Source organism: Salmo salar, chromosome 10, assembly GCF_965601325.2.
Source record: "Salmo salar chromosome 10, fSalSal1, whole genome shotgun sequence".
Lineage (NCBI taxonomy): Eukaryota > Metazoa > Chordata > Actinopteri > Salmoniformes > Salmonidae > Salmo > Salmo salar.
The window spans coordinates 3,024,555-3,049,512 of record NC_138300.1 but is presented as its reverse complement, the minus strand read 5'-3'; the positions used below and the strand labels follow the sequence as shown (position 1 = coordinate 3,049,512).

The window sequence follows — 24,958 nt, the reverse complement described above, 5'->3', positions numbered from 1 at the left end:
TCAACAGACTGACAGAGACATTCTACCCTAGGGAGAGAGGAGAGAGGGTATCAACAGGCTGACAGAGACATTCTACCCTAGGGAGAGAGGAGAGAGGGTATCAACAGGCTGACAGAGACATTCTAACCTAGGGAGAGAGGAGAGAGGGTATCAACAGACTGACAGAGACATTCTACCCTAGGGAGAGAGGAGAGGGGGTATCAGACTGACAGAGACATTCTACCCTAGGGAGAGAGGAGAGAGGGGGTATCAACAGGCTGACAGAGACATTCTACCCTAGGGAGAGAGGGGGTATCAGACTGACAGAGACATTCTACCCTAGGGAGAGAGGGTATCAACAGACTGACAGAGACATTCTACCCTAGGGAGGGAGGAGAGAGGGGGTATCAGACTGACAGAGACATTCTACCCTAGGGAGAGAGGAGAGGGGGTATCAACAGGCTGACAGAGACATTCTACCCTAGGGAGAGAGGGGGTATCAACAGGCTGACAGAGACATTCTACCCTAGGGAGAGAGAGGAGAGGGTATCAACAGACTGACAGAGACATTCTACCCTAGGGAGAGAGGAGAGAGGGTATCAACAGGCTGACAGAGACATTCTACCCTAGGGAGAGAGGAGAGAGGGGGTATCAGACTGACAGAGACATTCTACCCTAGGGAGAGAGGGTATCAACAGGCTGACAGAGACATTCTACCCTAGGGAGAGAGGAGAGAGGGTATCAACAGACTGACAGAGACATTCTACCCTAGGGAGAGAGGAGAGAGGGGGTATCAGACTGACAGAGACATTCTACCCTAGGGAGAGAGGAGAGGGGGTATCAACAGACTGACAGAGACATTCTACCCTAGGGAGAGAGGAGAGAGGGTATCAACAGGCTGACAGAGACATTCTACCCTAGGGAGAGAGGAGAGAGGGGGTATCAGACTGACAGAGACATTCTACCCTAGGGAGAGAGGAGAGAGGGTATCAACAGGCTGACAGAGACATTCTACCCTAGGGAGAGAGGAGAGAGGGTATCAACAGGCTGACAGAGACATTCTACCCTAGGGAGAGAGGAGAGAGGGGGTATCAGACTGACAGAGACATTCTACCCTAGGGAGAGAGGAGAGAGGGGTATCAACAGGCTGACAGAGACATTCTACCCTAGGGAGAGAGGAGAGGGGGTATCAGACTGACAGAGACATTCTACCCTAGGGAGAGAGGAGAGAGGGTATCAACAGGCTGACAGACATTCTACCCTAGGGAGAGAGGAGAGAGGGTATCAACAGGCTGACAGAGACATTCTACCCTAGGGAGAGAGGGTATCAACAGGCTGACAGAGACATTCTACCCTAGGGAGAGAGGAGAGGGGGTATCAGACTGACAGAGTCATTCTACCCTAGGGAGAGAGGAGAGGGGGTATCAGACGACAGAGACATTCTACCCTAGGGAGAGAGGAGAGAGGGTATCAACAGGCTGACAGAGACATTCTACCCTAGGGAGAGAGGAGAGGGGGTATCAACAGGCTGACAGAGACATTCTACCCTAGGGAGAGAGGAGAGAGGGTATCAACAGGCTGACAGAGACATTCTACCCTAGGGAGAGAGGAGAGAGGGGGTATCAGACTGACAGAGACATTCCTCCCTAGGGAGAGAGGAGAGAGGGGGTATCAGACTGACAGAGACATTCTACCCTAGGGAGAGAGGAGAGAGGGTATCAACAGACTGACAGAGACATTCTACCCTAGGGAGAGAGGAGAGAGGGTATCAACAGACTGACAGAGACATTCTACCCTAGGGAGAGAGGAGAGAGGGTATCAACAGACTGACAGAGACATTCTAACCTAGGGAGAGAGGAGAGAGGGGGTATCAACAGGCTGACAGAGACATTCTACCCTAGGGAGGGAGGAGAGAGGGTATCAGACTGACAGAGACATTCTACCCTAGGGAGAGAGGAGAGAGGGGTATCAGACTGACAGAGACATTCTAACCTAGGGAGAGAGGAGAGGGGGTATCAGACTGACAGAGACATTCTACCCTAGGGAGAGAGGAGAGGGGGTATCAAAAGGCTGACAGAGACATTCTACCCTAGGGAGAGAGGAGAGAGGGTATCAAAAGGCTGACAGAGACATTCTACCCTAGGGAGAGAGGAGAGGGGGTATCAGACTGACAGAGACATTCTACCCTAGGGAGAGAGGAGAGAGGGGGTATCAGGCTGACAGAGACATTCTACCCTAGGGAGAGAGGAGAGAGGGTATCAACAGGCTGACAGAGACATTCTACCCTAGGGAGGGAGGAGAGAGGGTATCAACAGGCTGACAGAGACATTCTACCCTAGGGAGAGAGGAGAGAGGGTATCAACAGACTGACAGAGACATTCTACCCTAGGGAGAGAGGAGAGAGGGTATCAACAGACTGACAGAGACATTCTAACCTAGGGAGAGAGGAGAGAGGGTATCAACAGGCTGACAGAGACATTCTACCCTAGGGAGAGAGGAGAGAGGGTATCAACAGGCTGACAGAGACATTCTACCCTAGGGAGAGAGGAGAGGGGGTATCAACAGGCTGACAGAGACATTCTACCCTAGGGAGAGAGAGGAGAGGGTATCAGACTGACAGAGACATTCTACCCTAGGGAGGGAGGAGAGAGGGGGTATCAGACTGACAGAGACATTCTACCCTAGGGAGAGAGGAGAGGGGGTATCAGACTGACAGAGACATTCTACCCTAGGGAGAGAGGAGAGAGGGTATCAACAGACTGACAGAGACATTCTAACCTAGGGAGAGAGGAGAGAGGGTATCAACAGACTGACAGAGACATTCTACCCTAGGGAGAGAGGAGAGAGGGTATCAACAGACTGACAGAGACATTCTACCCTAGGGAGAGAGGAGAGAGGGTATCAACAGACTGACAGAGACATTCTACCCTAGGGAGAGAGGAGAGGAGGTATCAGACTGACAGAGACATTCTACCCTAGGGAGAGAGGGTATCAACAGGCTGACAGAGACATTCTACCCTAGGGAGAGAGGAGAGGGGGTATCAGACTGACAGAGACATTCTACCCTAGGGAGAGAGGAGAGGGGGTATCAACAGGCTGACAGAGACATTCTACCCTAGGGAGAGAGGAGAGAGGGTATCAACAGGCTGACAGAGACATTCTACCCTAGGGAGAGAGGAGAGAGGGGGTATCAACAGGCTGACAGAGACATTCTACCCTAGGGAGAGAGGAGAGAGGGTATCAACAGGCTGACAGAGACATTCTACCCTAGGGAGAGAGGAGAGAGGGGGTATCAACAGGCTGACAGAGACATTCTACCCTAGGGAGGGAGGAGAGGCTATCAACAGGCTGACAGAGACATTCTACCCTAGGGAGAGAGGAGAGGGGGTATCAGACTGACAGAGACATTCTACCCTAGGGAGAGAGGAGAGAGGGTATCAAAAGGCTGACAGAGACATTCTACCCTAGGGAGAGAGGAGAGAGGGTATCAACAGGCTGACAGAGACATTCTACCCTAGGGAGAGAGGAGAGAGGGTATCAACAGGCTGACAGAGACATTCTACCCTAGGGAGAGAGGAGAGAGGGTATCAACAGACTGACAGAGACATTCTACCCTAGGGAGAGAGGAGAGAGGGGGTATCAGACTGACAGAGACATTCTACCCTAGGGAGAGAGGGTATCAACAGGCTGACAGAGACATTCTACCCTAGGGAGAGAGGAGAGGGGGTATCAACAGGCTGACAGAGACATTCTACCCTAGGGAGGGAGGAGAGGGTATCAACAGACTGACAGAGACATTCTACCCTAGGGAGAGAGGAGAGAGGGTATCAACAGACTGACAGAGACATTCTACCCTAGGGAGAGAGGAGAGAGGGTATCAACAGGCTGACAGAGACATTCTACCCTAGGGAGAGAGGAGAGAGGGTATCAACAGGCTGACAGAGACATTCTACCCTAGGGAGAGGGGGTATCAGACTGACAGAGACATTCTACCCTAGGGAGAGAGGAGAGAGGGTATCAGACTGACAGAGACATTCTACCCTAGGGAGAGAGGAGAGAGGGTATCAACAGGCTGACAGAGACATTCTACCCTAGGGAGAGAGGAGAGAGGGTATCAACAGACTGACAGACATTCTACCCTAGGGAGAGAGGACAGAGGGGGTATCAGACTGACAGAGACATTCTACCCTAGGGAGAGAGGAGAGAGGGGTATCAACAGGCTGACAGAGACATTCTACCCTAGGGAGAGAGGGTATCAACAGGCTGACAGAGACATTCTACCCTAGGGAGAGAGGAGAGGGGGTATCAGACTGACAGAGTCATTCTACCCTAGGGAGAGAGGAGAGGGGGAATCAGACGACAGAGACATTCTACCCTAGGGAGAGAGGAGAGAGGGTATCAACAGGCTGACAGAGACATTCTACCCTAGGGAGAGAGGAGAGGGGGTATCAACAGACTGACAGAGACATTCTACCCTAGGGAGAGAGGAGAGGGGGTATCAACAGACTGACAGAGACATTCTACCCTAGGGAGAGAGGAGAGGGGGTATCAACAGGCTGACAGAGACATTCTACCCTAGGGAGAGAGGAGAGAGGGTATCAACAGGCTGACAGAGACATTCTACCCTAGGGAGAGAGGAGAGAGGGTATCAACAGACTGACAGAGACATTCTACCCTAGGGAGAGAGGAGAGAGGGGGTATCAGACTGACAGAGACATTCTACCCTAGGGAGAGAGGAGAGAGGGGGTATCAGACTGACAGAGACATTCTACCCTAGGGAGAGAGGAGAGAGGGTATCAACAGGCTGACAGAGACATTCTAACCTAGGGAGAGAGGAGAGGGGGTATCAGACTGACAGAGACATTCTACCCTAGGGAGAGAGGAGAGAGGGGTATCAGACTGACAGAGACATTCTAACCTAGGGAGAGAGGAGAGAGGGTATCAAAAGGCTGACAGAGACATTCTACCCTAGGGAGAGAGGAGAGAGGGTATCAACAGGCTGACAGAGACATTCTACCCTAGGGAGAGAGGAGAGGGGGTATCAACAGACTGACAGAGACATTCTACCCTAGGGAGAGAGGAGAGAGGGTATCAAAAGGCTGACAGAGACATTCTACCCTAGGGAGAGAGGAGAGAGGGTATCAGACTGACAGAGACATTCTACCCTAGGAAGAGAGGAGAGAGGGTATCAACAGGCTGACAGAGACATTCTACCCTAGGGAGAGAGGAGAGAGGGTATCAACAGGCTGACAGAGACATTCTACCCTAGGGAGAGAGGAGAGAGGGTATCAACAGACTGACAGAGACATTGTACCCTAGGGAGAGAGGAGAGGGGGTATCAACAGGCTGACAGAGACATTCTACCCTAGGGAGGGAGGAGAGAGGGTATCAACAGACTGACAGAGACATTCTACCCTAGGGAGAGAGGAGAGGGGGTATCAGACTGACAGAGACATTCTACCCTAGGGAGAGAGGAGAGAGGGTATCAACAGGCTGACAGAGACATTCTACCCTAGGGAGAGAGGAGAGAGGGTATCAACAGGCTGACAGAGACATTCTACCCTAGGGAGAGAGGAGAGAGGGTATCAACAGACTGACAGAGACATTCTACCCTAGGGAGAGAGGAGAGAGGGGGTATCAGACTGACAGAGACATTCTACCCTAGGGAGAGAGGGTATCAACAGGCTGACAGAGACATTCTACCCTAGGGAGAGAGGAGAGGGGGTATCAACAGGCTGACAGAGACATTCTACCCTAGGGAGGGAGGAGAGGGTATCAACAGACTGACAGAGACATTCTACCCTAGGGAGAGAGGAGAGAGGGTATCAACAGACTGACAGAGACATTCTACCCTAGGGAGAGAGGAGAGAGGGTATCAACAGGCTGACAGAGACATTCTACCCTAGGGAGAGAGGAGAGAGGGTATCAACAGGCTGACAGAGACATTCTACCCTAGGGAGAGGGGGTATCAGACTGACAGAGACATTCTACCCTAGGGAGAGAGGAGAGAGGGTATCAGACTGACAGAGACATTCTACCCTAGGGAGAGAGGAGAGAGGGTATCAACAGGCTGACAGAGACATTCTACCCTAGGGAGAGAGGAGAGAGGGTATCAACAGACTGACAGACATTCTACCCTAGGGAGGGAGGAGAGGGTATCAACAGGCTGACAGAGACATTCTACCCTAGGGAGAGAGGGTATCAACAGGCTGACAGAGACATTCTACCCTAGGGAGAGAGGAGAGGGGGTATCAGACTGACAGAGTCATTCTACCCTAGGGAGAGAGGAGAGGGGGAATCAGACGACAGAGACATTCTACCCTAGGGAGAGAGGAGAGAGGGTATCAACAGGCTGACAGAGACATTCTACCCTAGGGAGAGAGGAGAGGGGGTATCAACAGACTGACAGAGACATTCTACCCTAGGGAGAGAGGAGAGGGGGTATCAACAGGCTGACAGAGACATTCTACCCTAGGGAGAGAGGAGAGAGGGTATCAACAGGCTGACAGAGACATTCTACCCTAGGGAGAGAGGAGAGAGGGTATCAACAGACTGACAGAGACATTCTACCCTAGGGAGAGAGGAGAGAGGGGGTATCAGACTGACAGAGACATTCTACCCTAGGGAGAGAGGAGAGAGGGGGTATCAGACTGACAGAGACATTCTACCCTAGGGAGAGAGGAGAGGGGGTATCAGACTGACAGAGACATTCTACCCTAGGGAGAGAGGAGAGAGGGGTATCAGACTGACAGAGACATTCTAACCTAGGGAGAGAGGAGAGAGGGTATCAAAAGGCTGACAGAGACATTCTACCCTAGGGAGAGAGGAGAGAGGGTATCAACAGGCTGACAGAGACATTCTACCCTAGGGAGAGAGGAGAGGGGGTATCAACAGACTGACAGAGACATTCTACCCTAGGGAGAGAGGAGAGAGGGTATCAAAAGGCTGACAGAGACATTCTACCCTAGGGAGAGAGGAGAGAGGGTATCAGACTGACAGAGACATTCTACCCTAGGAAGAGAGGAGAGAGGGTATCAACAGGCTGACAGAGACATTCTACCCTAGGGAGAGAGGAGAGAGGGTATCAACAGGCTGACAGAGACATTCTACCCTAGGGAGAGAGGAGAGAGGGTATCAACAGACTGACAGAGACATTGTACCCTAGGGAGAGAGGAGAGGGGGTATCAACAGGCTGACAGAGACATTCTACCCTAGGGAGGGAGGAGAGAGGGTATCAACAGACTGACAGAGACATTCTACCCTAGGGAGAGAGGAGAGGGGGTATCAGACTGACAGAGACATTCTACCCTAGGGAGAGAGGGTATCAACAGGCTGACAGAGACATTCTACCCTAGGGAGAGAGGAGAGGGGGTATCAACAGGCTGACAGAGACATTCTACCCTAGGGAGAGAGGAGAGAGGGGGTATCAGACTGACAGAGACATTCTACCCTAGGGAGAGAGGAGAGAGGGTATCAACAGGCTGACAGAGACATTCTACCCTAGGGAGAGAGGAGAGAGGGGGTATCAACAGGCTGACAGAGACATTCTACCCTAGGGAGAGAGGAGAGAGGGTATCAACAGACTGACAGAGACATTCTACCCTAGGGAGGGAGGAGAGGGTATCAACAGGCTGACAGAGACATTCTACCCTAGGGAGAGAGGAGAGAGGGGGTATCAGACTGACAGAGACATTCTACCCTAGGGAGAGAGGAGAGGGGGTATCAGACTGACAGAGACATTCTACCCTAGGGAGAGAGGAGAGAGGGTATCAACAGGCTGACAGAGACATTCTACCCTAGGGAGAGAGGAGAGGGGGTATCAGACTGACAGAGACATTCTACCCTAGGGAGAGAGGAGAGAGGGTATCAAAAGGCTGACAGAGACATTCTACCCTAGGGAGGGAGGAGAGAGGGTATCAACAGGCTGACAGAGACATTCTACCCTAGGGAGGGAGGAGAGGGGGTATCAGACTGACAGAGACATTCTACCCTAGGGAGAGAGGGTATCAACAGGCTGACAGAGACATTCTACCCTAGGGAGAGAGGAGAGGGGGTATCAACAGGCTGACAGAGACATTCTACCCTAGGGAGAGAGGAGAGAGGGTATCAACAGGCTGACAGAGACATTCTACCCTAGGGAGAGAGGAGAGAGGGGGTATCAGACTGACAGAGACATTCTACCCTAGGGAGAGAGGAGAGAGGGTATCAACAGGCTGACAGAGACATTCTACCCTAGGGAGAGAGGAGAGGGGGTATCAGACTGACAGAGACATTCTACCCTAGGGAGAGAGGAGAGAGGGTATCAACAGGCTGACAGAGACATTCTACCCTAGGGAGAGAGGAGAGAGGGGGTATCAGACTGACAGAGACATTCTACCCTAGGGAGAGAGGAGAGAGGGTATCAACAGGCTGACAGAGACATTCTACCCTAGGGAGAGAGGAGAGGGGGTATCAGACTGACAGAGACATTCTACCCTAGGGAGAGAGGAGAGAGGGTATCAAAAGGCTGACAGAGACATTCTACCCTAGGGAGAGAGGAGAGAGGGTATCAACAGACTGACAGAGACATTCTACCCTAGGGAGAGAGGAGAGGGGGTATCAACAGGCTGACAGAGACATTCTACCCTAGGGAGAGAGGAGAGGGGGTATCAACAGGCTGACAGAGACATTCTACCCTAGGGAGAGAGGAGAGAGGGTATCAACAGGCTGACAGAGACATTCTACCCTAGGGAGAGAGGAGAGAGGGGGTATCAGACTGACAGAGACATTCTACCCTAGGGAGAGAGGAGAGAGGGGTATCAACAGGCTGACAGAGACATTCTACCCTAGGGAGAGAGGAGAGGGGGTATCAGACTGACAGAGACATTCTACCCTAGGGAGAGAGGAGAGAGGGTATCAACAGGCTGACAGACATTCTACCCTAGGGAGAGAGGAGAGAGGGGGTATCAGACTGACAGAGACATTCTACCCTAGGGAGAGAGGAGAGAGGGGTATCAACAGGCTGACAGAGACATTCTACCCTAGGGAGAGAGGGTATCAACAGGCTGACAGAGACATTCTACCCTAGGGAGAGAGGAGAGGGGGTATCAGACTGACAGAGTCATTCTACCCTAGGGAGAGAGGAGAGGGGGTATCAGACGACAGAGACATTCTACCCTAGGGAGAGAGGAGAGAGGGTATCAACAGGCTGACAGAGACATTCTACCCTAGGGAGAGAGGAGAGGGGGTATCAACAGGCTGACAGAGACATTCTACCCTAGGGAGAGAGGAGAGAGGGTATCAACAGGCTGACAGAGACATTCTACCCTAGGGAGAGAGGAGAGAGGGTATCAACAGACTGACAGAGACATTCTACCCTAGGGAGAGAGGAGAGAGGGGGTATCAGACTGACAGAGACATTCAACCCTAGGGAGAGAGGAGAGAGGGGGTATCAGACTGACAGAGACATTCTACCCTAGGGAGAGAGGAGAGAGGGGGTATCAGACTGACAGAGACATTCTACCCTAGGGAGAGAGGAGAGAGGGGTATCAGACTGACAGAGACATTCTAACCTAGGGAGAGAGGAGAGGGGGTATCAGACTGACAGAGACATTCTACCCTAGGGAGAGAGGAGAGAGGGTATCAACAGGCTGACAGAGACATTCTACCCTAGGGAGAGAGGAGAGAGGGTATCAACAGACTGACAGAGACATTCTAACCTAGGGAGAGAGGAGAGGGGGTATCAGACTGACAGAGACATTCTACCCTAGGGAGAGAGGAGAGGGGGTATCAGACTGACAGAGACATTCTACCCTAGGGAGAGAGGAGAGAGGGTATCAACAGGCTGACAGAGACATTCTACCCTAGGGAGGGAGGAGAGAGGGTATCAACAGGCTGACAGAGACATTCTACCCTAGGGAGGGAGGAGAGAGGGTATCAACAGGCTGACAGAGACATTCTACCCTAGGGAGAGAGGAGAGGGGGTATCAGACTGACAGAGACATTCTACCCTAGGGAGAGAGGGTATCAACAGGCTGACAGAGACATTCTACCCTAGGGAGAGAGGAGAGGGGGTATCAACAGGCTGACAGAGACATTCTACCCTAGGGAGAGAGGAGAGAGGGTATCAACAGGCTGACAGAGACATTGTACCCTAGGGAGAGAGGAGAGAGGGGGTATCAACAGGCTGACAGAGACATTCTACCCTAGGGAGAGAGGAGAGAGGGTATCAACAGACTGACAGAGACATTCTACCCTAGGGAGGGAGGAGAGGGTATCAACAGGCTGACAGAGACATTCTACCCTAGGGAGAGAGGAGAGGGGGTATCAGACTGACAGAGACATTCTACCCTAGGGAGAGAGGAGAGAGGGTATCAACAGGCTGACAGAGACATTCTACCCTAGGGAGAGAGGAGAGGGGGTATCAGACTGACAGAGACATTCTACCCTAGGGAGAGAGGAGAGAGGGTATCAACAGGCTGACAGAGACATTCTACCCTAGGGAGAGAGGAGAGAGGGTATCAACAGACTGACAGAGACATTCTAACCCTAACCCTATTACCTAAACAGTGCAAGACTATTGACCAGAGCCCTATTGAGTTGTCATTAAGGAAGAACCTGAGAGATAACCAGCCTATAGACAGGAAACGGTGTCCTTCTCATACTGTACCTCTGCTGGTTTCTTGGGCATGGGAGCGGGGGTTCCAGGTTTACTTCCATACTTGTTGGAGGAGCAGAATGAGGTGGAAGGACCTGAAGTAAAAGGGAGTTTGAGAGAGGAACAGGACGTTACATGCCAGGGTTGGGCTCAACTCTAAAGGAAGGCAGTCAATTCAGGAAGTAAACTAAAATTACAATTCAATCGAGAAAAAAAAAAAAGTCCTTTATTTTCAATAGCTATTTATTTCAAACATTTTAAAACTTCCTGAATTGACTGGCTTCGTTTCAACTTGAGCCAACCCTGGTGGTACATGCCTGAGCTGTTTCTTTTGTCAAGATGAAAATGCAAAACATGCAACAAACACTTATTCAGACCCTTGGACTTTTTCCAAATTTTGTTACATTACAGTCATATTCTAAAATGTATTTGTCCCCCCCCCCCTCAATCTACACACATTACCCCATAATGACAAAACAAAAACAGGTTTTAGAAATTATTGCTAATTTATCAGATGAAATATCACATTTACATAAGTATTCAGACCCTTTACTTAGTACTTTGTTGAAGCACCTTTGGCAGCGATTACAGCCTCAAGTCTTCTTGGGTATGACGCTACAAGCTTGGCACACCTGTATTTGTGGAGTTTCTCCCATTCTTCTCTGCAGATCCTCTCAAGCTCTGTCAGGTTGGATGGGGAGTGTCGCTGCACAGCTATTTTCAGGTCTCTCCAGAGATGTTAGATCAGGTTCAAGTCCGGGCTCTGGCTGGGCCACTCAAGGACATTCAGATACTTGTCCTGAAGCCATTCCTGCATTGTCTTGGATATGTGCTTAGGGTCGTTGTCCTGTTGAAAGGTGAACCTTCGCCCCAGTCTGAGGTCCTGAGTGCTCTGGAGCAGGTTTTCATCAAGGATCTCTGTACTTTACGCCGTTCATCTTTCCCTTGATCCTGACTAGTCTCCCAGTCCCTGCCGCTGAAAAACATCCCCACAGCATGATGCTGCCACCACCATGCTTCACCGTAGGGATGGTGCCAGGTTTCCTCCAGACGTAACGCTTGGCATTCAGGCCAAAGAGGTCAATCTTTTTTCATCAGACCAGAGAATCTTGTTTCTCATGGTCTGATAGTCCTGTAGGTGCCTTTTGGTAAACTCCAAGCGGGCTGTCATGAGCCTTTTACTGAGGAGTGGCTTCCGTCTGGCCACTCTACAATAAAAGCCTGATTGGTGGAGTGCTGCAGAGATGGTTGTCCTTCTGGAAGGTTCTCCCATCTCCACAGAGGAACTCTGGAGCTCTGTCAGAGTGACCATCGGGTTCTTGGTCACCTCCCTGACCAAGGACCTTCTCCCCTGATTGCTCAGTTTGGCCGGGCGGACAGCTCTAGGAAGAGTCTTGGTGGTTCCAAACGTCTTCCATTTAAGAATGATGGAGGCCACTGTGTTCTTGGGGACCTTCAATGCTGCAGAAATGTTTTGGTACCCTTCCCCAGATCTGTGCCTCGACACAATCCTGTCTCGGAGCTCTACAGACAATTCTTTCAACCTCATGGCTTGGTTTCTGCTCTGACATACACTGTCAACTGTGGGACCTTATATAGACAGGTGTGTGCCTTTCCAAATCATGTCCAATCAGTTGAATTTACCACAGGTGGAGTCCAATCAAAATGTCAAAAAAGTTGGTTCTCTCTTTTATTACGGGGTAGTGTGTGTAGATTGTATTAAATAACATTTCCTCAGCATTTTAGAATAAGGCTGTAAACGTAACAAAATGTGTCAAAAGTCATGGGGTCTGAATACTTTCCGAAGACAACTAGGTATAAAAAAAAAATTCTAAACAATCACATGTCGTTTTAGGTCATGAAGTTTATGCAGAAAGTGAACTCACTCTCATTGTCAGAACTGTCACTGCTGCTTGAAGACCTGAGACGTTTCATCCTGACGTATCCTACAGGGGGAAGAGGCACGAGAGGCATGAGAAGAGGCACGAGGAGAGGCACGAGAAGGGGCACGAGGAGAGGCACGAGGAGAGGCACGAGAAGGGGCACGAGGAGAGGCACGAGGAGAGGCACGAGGAGGGGCACGAGAAGGGGCACGAGGAGGGGCACGAGGAGAGGCACGAGAAGGGGCACGAGAAGAGGCACGAGGAGAGGCACGAGGAGAGGCACGAGGAGGGGCACGAGGAGGGGCACGAGGAGGGGCACGAGAAGGGGCACGAGGAGGGGCACGAGGAGGGGCACGAGGAGATGCACGAGAAGGGGCACGAGAAGGGGAACGAGGAGAGGCACGAGGAGAGGCACGAGGAGAGGCACGAGGAAGGGCACGAGAAGGGGCCAGAGACTCTCTGCTGTAGAGCTCATCACTCCCCCTAACTGGGAGGGGGCCAGAGACTCTCTGCTATAGAGCTCATCACTCCCCCTAACTGGGAGGGGGCCAGAGACTCTCTGCTGTAGAGCTCATCACTCCCCCTAAATGGGAGGGGGCCAGAGACTCTCTGCTGTAGAGCTCATCACTCCCCCTAACTGGGAGGGGGCCAGAGACTCTCTGCTGTAGAGCTCATCACTCCCCCTAACTGGGAGGGGGCCAGAGACTCTCTGCTGTAGAGCTCATCACTCCCCCTAACTGGGAGGGGGACAGAGACTCTCGCTGTAGAGCTCATCACTCCCCCTTAACTGGGAGGGGGCCAGAGACTCTCTGCTGTAGAGCTCATCACTCCCCCTTAACTGGGAGGGGGCCAGAGACAATTACGACACATCAGGAAGCAGCACGGAGACAACTCACCATAAATGTCACGTCACAAAGTCGTCCTCTGGAGCACTCCAACCAAACTCCTCTCATCCCTGTAGACAGATTACAACAGTTCATGTCATTATGAGTCCATAGATGGAATAGCTGTGGGTAGGAGAACCCTGTCAATAGGAGAACCCTGTCAATAGGAGAACCCTGTCAACAGCTGTGGGTAGGAGAACCCTGTCAATAGCTGTGGGTAGGAGAACCCTGTCAATAGCGGTGGGTAGGAGAACCCTGTCAATAGCTGTGGGTAGGAGAACCCTGTCAATAGCTGTGGGTAGGAGAACCCTGTCAATAGCTGTGGGTAGGAGAACCCTGTCATTAGCTGTGGGTAGGAGAACCCTGTCAATAGGAGAACCCTGTCAATATATATGTATATTATATATGATCCATCTGGTAGGGGGCTGGGACCACTAGACAATATGATCCATCTGGTAGGGGGTTGGGACCACTAGATAATATGATCCATCTGGTAGGGGGCTGTGACCACTAGACAATATGATCCATCTGGTAGGGGGCTGGGACCACTAGACAATACGATCCATCTGGTAGGGGGGTGGGACCACTAGACAATATGATCCATCTGGTAGGGGGCTGTGACCACTAGACAATATGATCCATCTGGTAGGGGGCTGGGACCACTAGACAATACGATCCATCTGGTAGGGCGCTGGGACCACTAGAAAATATGATCCATCTGGTAGGGGGCTGGGACCACTAGACAATATGATCCATCTGGTAGGGGGGTGGGACCACTAGACAATACGATCCATCTTGTAGGGGGCTGGGACCACTAGACAATACGATCCATCTGGTAGGGGGGTGGGACCACTAGACAATACGATCCATCTGGTAGGGGGCTGGGACCACTAGACAATATGATCCTGCTGGTAGGGGGGCTGGGACCACTAGACAATATGATCCATCTGGTAGGGGGCTGGGACCACTAGACAATATGATCCATCTGGTAGGGGGCTGGTACCACTAGACAATACGATCCTGCTGGTAGGGGGCTGGGACCACTAGACAATACGATCCTGCTGGTAGGGGGCTGGGACCACTAGACAATATGATCCTGCTGGTAGGGGGGCTGGGACCACTAGACAATATGATCCATCTGGTAGGGGGCTGGGACCACTAGACAATATGATCCATCTGGTAGGGGGCTGGTACCACTAGACAATACGATCCTGCTGGTAGGGGGCTGGGACCACTAGACAATACGATCCTGCTGGTAGGGGGCTGGGACCACTAGACAATATGATCCATCTGGTAGGGGGGTGGGACCACTAGACAATACGATCCATCTGGTAGGGGGCTGGGACCACTAGACAATACGATCCTGCTGGTAGGGGGCTGGGACCACTAGACAATACGATCCATCTGGTAGGGGGGTGGGACCACTAGACAATACGATCCTGCTGGTAGGGGGCTGGGACCACTAGACAATACGATCCTGCTGGTAGGGGGCTGGGACCACTAGACAATACGATCCATCTGGTAGGGGGGTGGGACCACTAGACAATACGATCCATCTGGTAGGGGGCTGGGACCACTAGACAATACGATCCTGCTGGTAGGGGGCTGGGACCACTAGACAATATGATCCTGCTGGAAGGGGGCTGGGAGGGACACTACTAAAGGACACCAATAAGAAGAAGAGACTTGCTTGGGCCAACAAATACGAGCAATGGATATTAGACCAGTGGAAATCTGTCCTTTGGTCTGATGAGTCCAAATTTGAGATTTTTGGTTCCAAACGCTGTGTCTTTGTGAGACGCAGAGTAGGTGAACGGATGATCTCTGCATGTGTGGTTCCCACCGTGAAGCATGGAGGAGGAGGTGTGATGGTACTTTGCTGGTGACACTGTCAGCGATTTATTTAGAAGTCAAGGTACACCTAACCAGCATGGCTACCACAGCATTCTGCAGCGATACGCCATTTTGGTTACTAAATGTGTTAATTCACAGTTTGATGTCTTCACTATTATGCTACAATGTAGAAAACAGTGAAAATAAAGAAAAACCCTTGAATGAGTAGGTGTGTCCAAACTTTGACTGGTACTATATGTGTGGTCGGAATCCCAGAAGGGACGGAAGGGCGCAATCCTACCTAGTCCTCTTTCCTGCAAGACGTCAACGGCGGAGAGACGTGTGACAGGCCCCCAGTCATCGATAGGGCGCTTCGTTCACTAGCGGCAAAATAACAGCCCGGTCACCCTCCCAAAGCAATGTTGGTCCGCCTACATTACTTCCAGACCAAAAAGAAAATCTCAGTACCCATTTTATTAATTTAGTAAAATTACTTTATTCTGACCCATCAGCGGCAGTTAACCTGTTGGGGATAGGGGGCAGTATTTGCACGGCCGGATAAAAAACGTACCCGATTTAATCTGGTTACTACTCCTGCCCAGTAACTAGAATATGCATATAATTGTTTGATTTGGATAGAAAACACCCTAAAGTTTCTAAAACTGTTTGAATGGTGTCAGTGAGTATAACAGAACTCATATGGCAGGCCAAAACCTGAGAAGATTCCAAACAGGAATAGCCCTCTCTGATCATTTCTTGGCCTTCTTGATCATCTCTATCCAAAACAAAAGATCTCTGCTGTAACGTGACATTTTCTACGGCTCCCATAGGCTCTCAGAAGGCGGCAGAACGTTGAATGATGACTCTCCAGTCTCTGGCTGAAAAACAGTAGCGCATTTGGTAAGTGGTCGATCTGAGAACAATGAGACTGGTGCGCACGTGCACGAGACGACCCCATGTTTACATTTTCAGTCTTTGAACGAAAACAGGGTATCCCGGTCGGAATATTATCGCTTTTTTAGGAGAAAAATCGCATAAAAAATGATTTTAAACAGCGTGTGACATGCTTCGAAGTACGGTAATGGAATATTTTGACATTTTTGGTCACGAAACGCGCCGGGCGCGTCACCCTTCTTTACCCATCGGATAGTGTCTTGAACGCACGAACAAAACGCCGCTATTTGGATATAACTATGGATTATTTGGAACCAAACCAACATTTGTTATTGAAGTAGAAGTCCTGGGAGTGCATTCTGACAAAGAACAGCAAAGGTAATCCAATTTTTCTTATAGTAAATCTGAGTTTGGAGAGTACCAAACTTGGTGGGTGTCAAAATAGCTAGCCTGTGATGGCCGGGCTATCTACTCGGAATATTGCAAAATGTGCTTTCACCGAAAAGCTATTTTAAAATCGGACATAGCGATTGCATAAAGGAGTTCTGTATCTATAATTCTTAAAATATTTGTTCTGTTTTTTGTGAACGTTTATCGTGAGTAATTTAGTAAATTCACCGGAAGTGTTCGGTGGGAATGCTAGTCACATGCTAGTCACATGCTAATGTAAAAAGCTGTTTTTTGATATAAATATGAACTTGATTGAACAAAACATGCATGTATTGTATAACATAATGTCCTAGGAGTGTCATCTGATGAAGATCATCAAAGGTTAGTGCTGCATTTAGCTGTGGTTTTGGTTTTTGTGACATTATATGCTAGCTTGAAAAATGGGTGTCTGATTATTTCTGGCTGGGTACTCTGATGACATAATCTAATGTTTTGCTTTCGTTGTAAAGCTTTTTTGAAATCGGACAGTGTGGTTAGATTAACGAGAGTCTTGTCTTTAACTTCTCTAGGGCCAGTGGGACGATTTCGTCCACCTACGTAACAGCCAGTGGAATCCCGTGGCGCGTTATTCAAATACCTTAGAAATGCTATTACTTCAATTTCTCAAACATATGACTATTTTACACCATTTTAAAGACAAGACTCTCGTTAATCTAACCACACTGTCCGATTTCAAAAAGGTGAGGAAGAGCACAGAATTTCACTATTTACTGATAATGTGCTTTTATACGTTTAAACCAGAGCCCTCTGTCACTGCAGTAATAGACATTATATCTGAATATGGTAACCTGTCAGAGTACAAAATTAACTTGGATAAATCCATGGCTTTACCTTTGAATATCAAATCTAATTTTATTTGTCACAAGTGCCCGAATACAACAGTTGTAGACCTTACAGTAAAATGCTTACTTAAAAAGCCCTTTACCAACAATGCCGTTAAGAAAAATAATTGTATTTCTTCTTTTTTTTTTTTACGGTAACAAATAATGAATGAGCAGCAGTAAAATAACAATAGCGAGGCTATATACAGGGGTTACCGGTACAGAGTCAATGTGGAGACTATATACAGGGTTTTACGGTACAGAGTCAACGTGGAGGCTATATACAGGGTGTTATGATACAGAGTCAATGTGGAGGCTATATACAGGGGGGTACCGGTACAGAGTCAATGTGGAGGCTATATACAGGGGGGTACCGGTACAGAGTCAATGTGGAGGCTATATACAGGGTATTACAGTACAGAGTCAATGTGGAGGCTATATACAGGGGGTACCGGTACAGAGTCAATGTGGAGGCTATATACAGGGGGTACCGGTACAGAGTCAATGTGGAGGCTATATACAGGGGGTACCGGTACAGAGTCAATGTGGAGGCTATATACAGGGCGTACCAGTACAGAGTTAATGTGGAGGCTATATACAGGGGTTACCGGTACAGAGTCAATGTGGAGACTATATACAGGGTATTACGGTACAGAGTCAATGAGGAGGCTATATACAGGGGGTACCGGTACAGAGTCAATGTGGAGGCTATATACAGGGTATTACCGATAGATGTACTATTGTAAAGTGGTTGTTCCACTGGATATCATAAGGTGAATGCACCAATTTGTAAGTCGCTCTGGATAAGAGCGTCTGCTAAATGACGTAAATGTAACGGTACAGAGTCAATGTGGAGGCTATATACAGGGTATTACGGTACAGAATCAATGTGGAGGCTATATACAGGGTGTTACGGTACAGAGTCAATGTGGAGGCTATATACAGGGTATTACGGTACAGAGTCAATGCGAAGGCTATATACAGGGGGTACCGGTACAGAGTCAATGTGGAGGCTATATACAGGGGGGTACCGGTACAGAGTCAATGTGGAGGCTATATACAGGGTATTACGGTACAGAGTCAATGTGGAGGCTATATACAGGGGGTACTGGTACAGAGTCAATGTGGAGGCTATATACAGGGTATTACGGTACAGAGTCAATGTGGAGGCTATATACAGGGGTTACTGGTACAGAGTCAATGTGGAGACTATATACAGGGTATTACGGTACAGAGTCAATGTGGAGGCTATATACAGGGTATTACGGTACAGAGTCAATGTGGAGACTATATACAGGAGGTACCACTACAGAGTCAATGTGGAGGCTATATACAGAGGTTACTGGTACAGAGTCAATGTGGAGACTATATACAGGGTATTACGGTACAGAGTCAATGTGGAGGCTATATACAGGGTATTACGGTACAGAGTCAATGTGGAGACTATATACAGGAGGTACCAGTACAGAGTCAATGTGGAGGCTATATACAGGGGGTACTGGTACAGAGTCAATGTGGAGGCTATATACAGGGTATTACGGTACAGAGTCAATGTGGAGGCTATATACAGGGGTTACTGGTACAGAGTCAATGTGGAGACTATATACAGGGTATTACGGTACAGAGTCAATGTGGAGGCTATATACAGGGTATTACGGTACAGAGTCAATGTGGAGACTATATACAGGAGGTACCACTACAGAGTCAATGTGGAGGCTATATACAGGGGTTACTGGTACAGAGTCAATGTGGAGACTATATACAGGGTATTACGGTACAGAGTCAATGTGGAGACTATATACAGGAGGTACCAGTACAGAGTCAATGTGGAGGCTATATACAGGGTATTACGGTACAGAGTCAATGTGGAGACTATATACAGGAGGTACCAGTACAGAGTCAATGTGGAGGCTATATACAGGGTATTACGGTACAGAGTCAATGTGCAGGGGCAAGTTGAGGTAATATGTACATGTAGGTAGAGTTAATAAAGTGGCTATGCATAGATAACAGCAGAGAGTAGCAGCAGTGTAGAAGGGGGGGGGCAATGCAGAGTCTGGGTAGCCATTTGATTAGCTGCTCGGGAGTCTTATGGCTTGGGGATGGAAGCTGTTTAGAAGTCTCTTGGACCTAGACTTGGCGCTCCGGTACCGCTTGCCATGGAGTAGCAGAGAGAACAGTCTATGACTAGGGTGGCTGGAGTCTGACCATTTTTAGGGCCTTCCTCTGACACTGCCTGGTATAGAGGTCCTGGATGGCAGGGAGCTTGGCCCCAGTGATGTACTGGACCGTACGCACTCCCCTCTGTAGTGACTTGCGGTCGGAGGCAGAGCAGTTGCCATATTAGGTAACCAGGCATCCCCTCCACAATCAACTTAGAAACGTTATCTCCATTCCAAAAGACTGAAACAGGTTTAAAATACTTGTGTTACTCCATGCCTTTGCTAACAGAGATTAAACAGGACCTGATTAACTGGTCTACCCTACCAAACTCTTTTTTTGGCAGGGTTAATGTCGTCAGTGTCACGCCCTGACCTAAGAGAGCTGTTGTTTCTCTGTTTAGTTAGGTCAGGGTGTGATAGGTGGGTGGGCATTCTGTTTTTGTGTTTCTATGTTTTGGCCGGGTATGGTTTCCAATCAGAGGCAGCAGCTGTCTATCGTTGTCTCTGATTGGAAGCCATACTTAGGCAGCCTTTTTCGCACTTGGTTTTCGAGGGGTAGTTGTTTTCTGCTTGGTTTGTGTAACCTGACAGAACTGTTGGCTGGTCGTTTTGTTTGTTTTTGTCAAAGTGTTTCGTTTTCATTAAAATACAGTTATGAGCACTGAACACGCTGTGCCTTGGTCCCCTCTATACGACGCCCGTTACCCAGTCAGGATGAATATCCTTCATCGGGCTAAATGATCTACTCCAAAATATCCCCTAGCCATCTATCTCAGTCCTTTTGTCAAAAAATGAATGGCAATCGAAATATATTTGGAACAATAAGAAATCTATATAGCCTAAGGATTTAGCAGGGATCTCTTTGCCAAAACTACAACTATATTACTGGTCTGCACACATGATTAGTTGGTGCCTAGACAGACGCCACACAATTTAGGTTGGGATGGAATCAATAGCATGTCAGCCAAGCGCATTAGCTTCCTTACCATGTATTAATAGCATTGAAAAGATCCAGGCCTTATCTGACAATTATAACAGTACATTATACACTCTTAACTTGGAAACATGCAAGGAGGTACCATGCAGATTTCAGACGATGTATCACTCTGGTCACCGTTTGCCCTTAAATCAAGATCCCCCCCCCCCCCCCCCCCCAAATAAGGAGTATTGGACTTCTGGACTGGAAGACGAAGAGAATTGCTGACCGTAAGCCTTTATTTACTCAGTACACTCTTAAAATCGTTCCAACAGATAAAAACTAAGATTGACTTTCTCAACAAAGTTACAAAAAAAAAATGTTTACCTACAACTTAAGACACTTCATAGAAAGTCGATTAACTACGTTTTCAAATGACTTAAAGATTTTAAAAAATCTATTTACGAATCCTACTGTTCGTGGAGAGGTTTAATCTCCGCCATATATTCTATTTTATTTAACAGAAGTTTCCTCATCCTATGATGCGTTGACATGTTTGGGAGAGACACATTGGACATGCATTCGGTGACGAATATATGCCAATGGGTCTACCCCAAACACACCTCCATAATCATACCACTACATTTCTATTCTTTTTCTTCATAGAACCTACTTTAAACCTGTTTGCCTTTACACAATTGTAACGGTTGTTGTCTGGAATGGAGGACCAAAACGCAGCAGGAATGTGGATGCTCATCTTGTATTTATTTAAACCAAGAAAACACCAAAATAACAAAAGAAGAACTCACGAACAACAAAACAGTCTTGTCATGCTCACACACGCAAAACAAGAAACAACCTCCCACAAATTACAAACACCAACACACCCTAATATATAGGACTCTCAATCAAAGGCAACTAGACAACACCTGCCTTCAATTGAGAGTCCACACCCCAATTACCTAAACATAGAAACAGACCAACTAGAAAGAACATAGAAATAGACTAACATAGAGCAGTGACCAAAAAAACCCGAAATACATAAATCAACTACCCTCTACATAATACACACACCCCGAACCACATAAACCAAATACCCTCTGCCACGTCCTGACCAGCCTACACTAACAAAATAACCCTCATACTGGTCAGAACGTGACAACAATAAATATTGTTATTATGGTCCACACCTGAAGTACCACCTGTGAGAATGTGGCTTTCTCAAGCCTTTGCTATTCTACACCTATACAAAAATATATGTTTTTAAAGGAACTCTGGAAAAGTAAATTCTGCTCATAGCTGTATACCATTAGTAGGGCCGGGATGATACCAATAATCGCAATATATTTTCCATGGCAAAAAATGAAAACATGAAGCAATCCAAACTCTTTGGTCCTTTAAAAACCTGCTGTATGTAAAATATTGTGTGCCATAGCTTTGGAAAATAAATTACTCGTGACTAGACGACAACATAATGATGTTTGTTTACAACATTAGGAGGTTTTCCTAAAGAAGTTTAATATTTTGTTTCCTCCAGAAGTCCTCTGAAACTACTTCCACAGACAGAACAATAAGCCAGATATTCCACCGGATGTATAAATGTGATGCATCCGGTCTCACTACCAAATATGGTGCCGAGAGGAAGTCCAGTCGGCAGTGGGAGAAGATGGAGCAAGATGGCCGTTATGCTACAAATCTCCTCATAGATTAAACCGTTTTTAATTTATTTTTTAAATCTCCATACAGTTTTCTGTTTCCAAAACTAGAATCTATAACAAACATAGTGGACTGCATTTTGTAGACTTTACCCTACGCTAAAGTTTTAAACAATGACATTGTTTAGAAGGAAAGCCACGACAAACAGAAGTATTAAGACAGTAGGATCTCACTAGCTGCTGCTTGGCTCTGCCCGATATGGAAAACGACTAGTTATGGTCTATATTGGGTTAGTTATCAATATCTTTGCTACTCCAGTTCCATAGATTAAAACTACGGTCAATTACAAAAAAAGGAAAGTTATTTTCATGAGAATAAAGTGCATAAACCATTGTGTTTTTTTGGTTCTTATAACTATGGCAGGACGCGTTGTCTAACTTATTACTACGTTATTCACCATCAACTAACAAGTCTAAGCGCAGGCTAACCCAATATGATATATAACTAGCTAAACAGTCATATGGAATCACAGTAATGGAAATAAAAACTAAATCAACAAACCCCAGCCCCTGTAACTCATAATATAATTTTTTTTAAACCATGCATATTGCCTCTGTAGTGGTAGCTGGACCAGTTATTCATAATATAAATGTTTTAAAACCATGCATATTACCTCTGTAGCGGTAGATAGACCAGTTATTCATAATATAAATGTTTTAAAACCATGCATATTGCCTCTGTAGTGGTAGCTGGACCAGTTATTCATAATATAAATGTTTTAAAACCATGCATATTACCTCTGTAGCGGTAGATAGACCAGTTATTCATAATAGAAATGTTTTAAAACCATGCATATTGCCTCTGTAGTGGTAGCTGGACCAGTTATTCATAATAGAAATGTTTTAAAACCATGCATATTACCTCTGTAGCGGTAGATAGACCAGTTATTCATAATAGAAATGTTTTAAAACCATGCATATTGCCTCTGTAGTGGTAGCTGGACCAGTTATTCATAATAGAAATGTTTTAAAACCATGCATATTACCTCTGTGGTGGTAGAAAGACCAGTTATTCATAATAGAAATGTTTTAAAACCATGCATATTGCCTCTGTAGTTGTAGATATATTATGAATAACTGGTCAAAATGTTTTAAAACCATGCATATTACCTCTGTAGTGTTAGATAGACCAGTTATTCATAATAGAAATGTTTTAAAACCATGCATATTACCTCTGTAGTGTTAGATAGACCAGTTATTCATAATAGAAATGTTTTAAAACCATGCATATTACCTCTGTAGTGGTAGCTGGACCAGTTATTCATAATTTAAATGTTTTAAAACCATGCATATTACCTCTGTAGTGGTAGATAGACCAGTTATTCATAATATAAATGTTTTAAAACCATGCATATTGCCTCTGTAGTGGTAGATAGACCAGTTATTCATAATAGAAATGTTTTAAAACCATGCATATTGCCTCTGTAGTGGTAGATAGATAAAACCCACATCCAGACTGGGACTAAATACCGGCGGCCTGGTCGCACACCTCCGGCCTCGCTGCATGACGTGGAACACGGCACCGTTCCGGCCCCTGGCGATGCCAAAATAACACTTCATTTTAGCTCCCGGCGGCATTTCTCAATGTCTAAATTAAATTCCCACCTTAAACTCCATTCGAGTATCGATGTGACCGAGTATCACATGAATAATTTGTGCCATACGAGGGTGAAATATCTGCATGAGAGAGGAAGTTAGCGAGCTAGCAGGCCATACAGCCTAGGCTGAACCACGGGGCAAGCAGCGACCTTACCTTGGGGGGTCAGCGGTCAATTCTGCAGCTTATTGACACTCGGGATTTCTTTCACCCAGTTCCTCACATATAAACACCGCAGACTCAGGGTAAAAGGGTATTTTTTGGTGAGAGTATTTCCCAGTTAGCAGCAACCTGTCCTCATCACGGCAGAACAGGGCTAGTGTACCATCCTGTCCGCTGGGTCGTACACTCCGCCTGGTTTGGGGCTGTGTGGTCAACACTGTACTGTAAAATGGCATGGATTTATATATATATATATATATATATATATATATATATATATATACGGTCTCTGCGCTACTGTACTGAACTATACTGGTGATATTCTGTCAAATATATTGAACTGTATATCTCACTTAATTTTTTTTGTTGATAATATATAATACTTGGAATACACTGAGTATACAAAAGATAAAGAAAATCTGCTTTTTACATAAACTGACCAGGTGAAAAATATGATCCCTTATTGATGTTCACTTGTTAAATCCAATTCAATCAGTGTAGATGAAGGAGAGGAGACCGGTTAAAGAAGGAATTTTAAGCCTTGAGACAGGGAACGTGTCTGTGCCGTTCAGAGGGTGAACGGGCAAGACAAAATATTTAAGTGCCTTTGGACAGGGTATAGTAGTAGGTGCCAGGCGCCCCATTATGAGTGTTTCAAGAATTGCAACGCTGCTGGGTTTTTCACACTCAATCGTTTTTTCCTGTGTGCATCAAGAATGATGCACCACCCAAATGACATCCAGACAACTTGACACAACTGTGGGGAAGCATTGGAGTCAACATGTTCCCAGCATCCCTGTGGAAACGCTTTCGACACCTTGTAGAGTCGATGCCCCGATGAATGATGGGGGGTGCAACTCAATAGTAGGAAGGTGTTCCTAATGTTTTGTCCACTCAGTGTACGTATCCGTTTCAGTCAACAATAATTTGATCCTGACACACAAAAAAAATGTGTGTATGTTAGTTTGTTGACATTTCTCTGCAATTAAGTTTAATCAAGATGTGAAGGACGAAGGTCTGAAGTGG

At 47.3% G+C, this 24,958-nt stretch overlaps 1 protein-coding gene across 3 annotated transcripts in view; it reads right to left on the bottom strand.

Annotated features, from left to right (window-relative positions):
- The window catches only part of LOC106592529 (protein Jade-3), a 56,986-nt gene extending 32,851 nt beyond the window's left edge, over positions 1 to 24,135 (bottom strand). Inside the window, exons 1-5 of one of the 3 annotated variants that reach the window (XM_045687223.2) lie at positions 23,927 to 24,134; positions 15,517 to 15,654; positions 13,395 to 13,453; positions 12,502 to 12,561; positions 10,628 to 10,710 (exon numbers count right to left, since the gene is read on the bottom strand). In XM_045687223.2, coding sequence (XP_045543179.1) covers positions 10,628 to 10,710; positions 12,502 to 12,550 — 132 coding nt within the window. In that variant the 5' untranslated portion in view covers positions 12,551 to 12,561; positions 13,395 to 13,453; positions 15,517 to 15,654; positions 23,927 to 24,134. Of the gene's footprint in view, positions 1 to 10,627; positions 10,711 to 12,501; positions 12,562 to 13,394; positions 13,454 to 15,516; positions 15,655 to 23,926 lie in introns of all 3 variants that reach the window. The other 2 variants (XM_082956673.1, XM_045687222.2) reach the window with 2 other exon arrangements.
- Between the last annotated feature and the right edge of the window lie 823 nt (positions 24,136 to 24,958).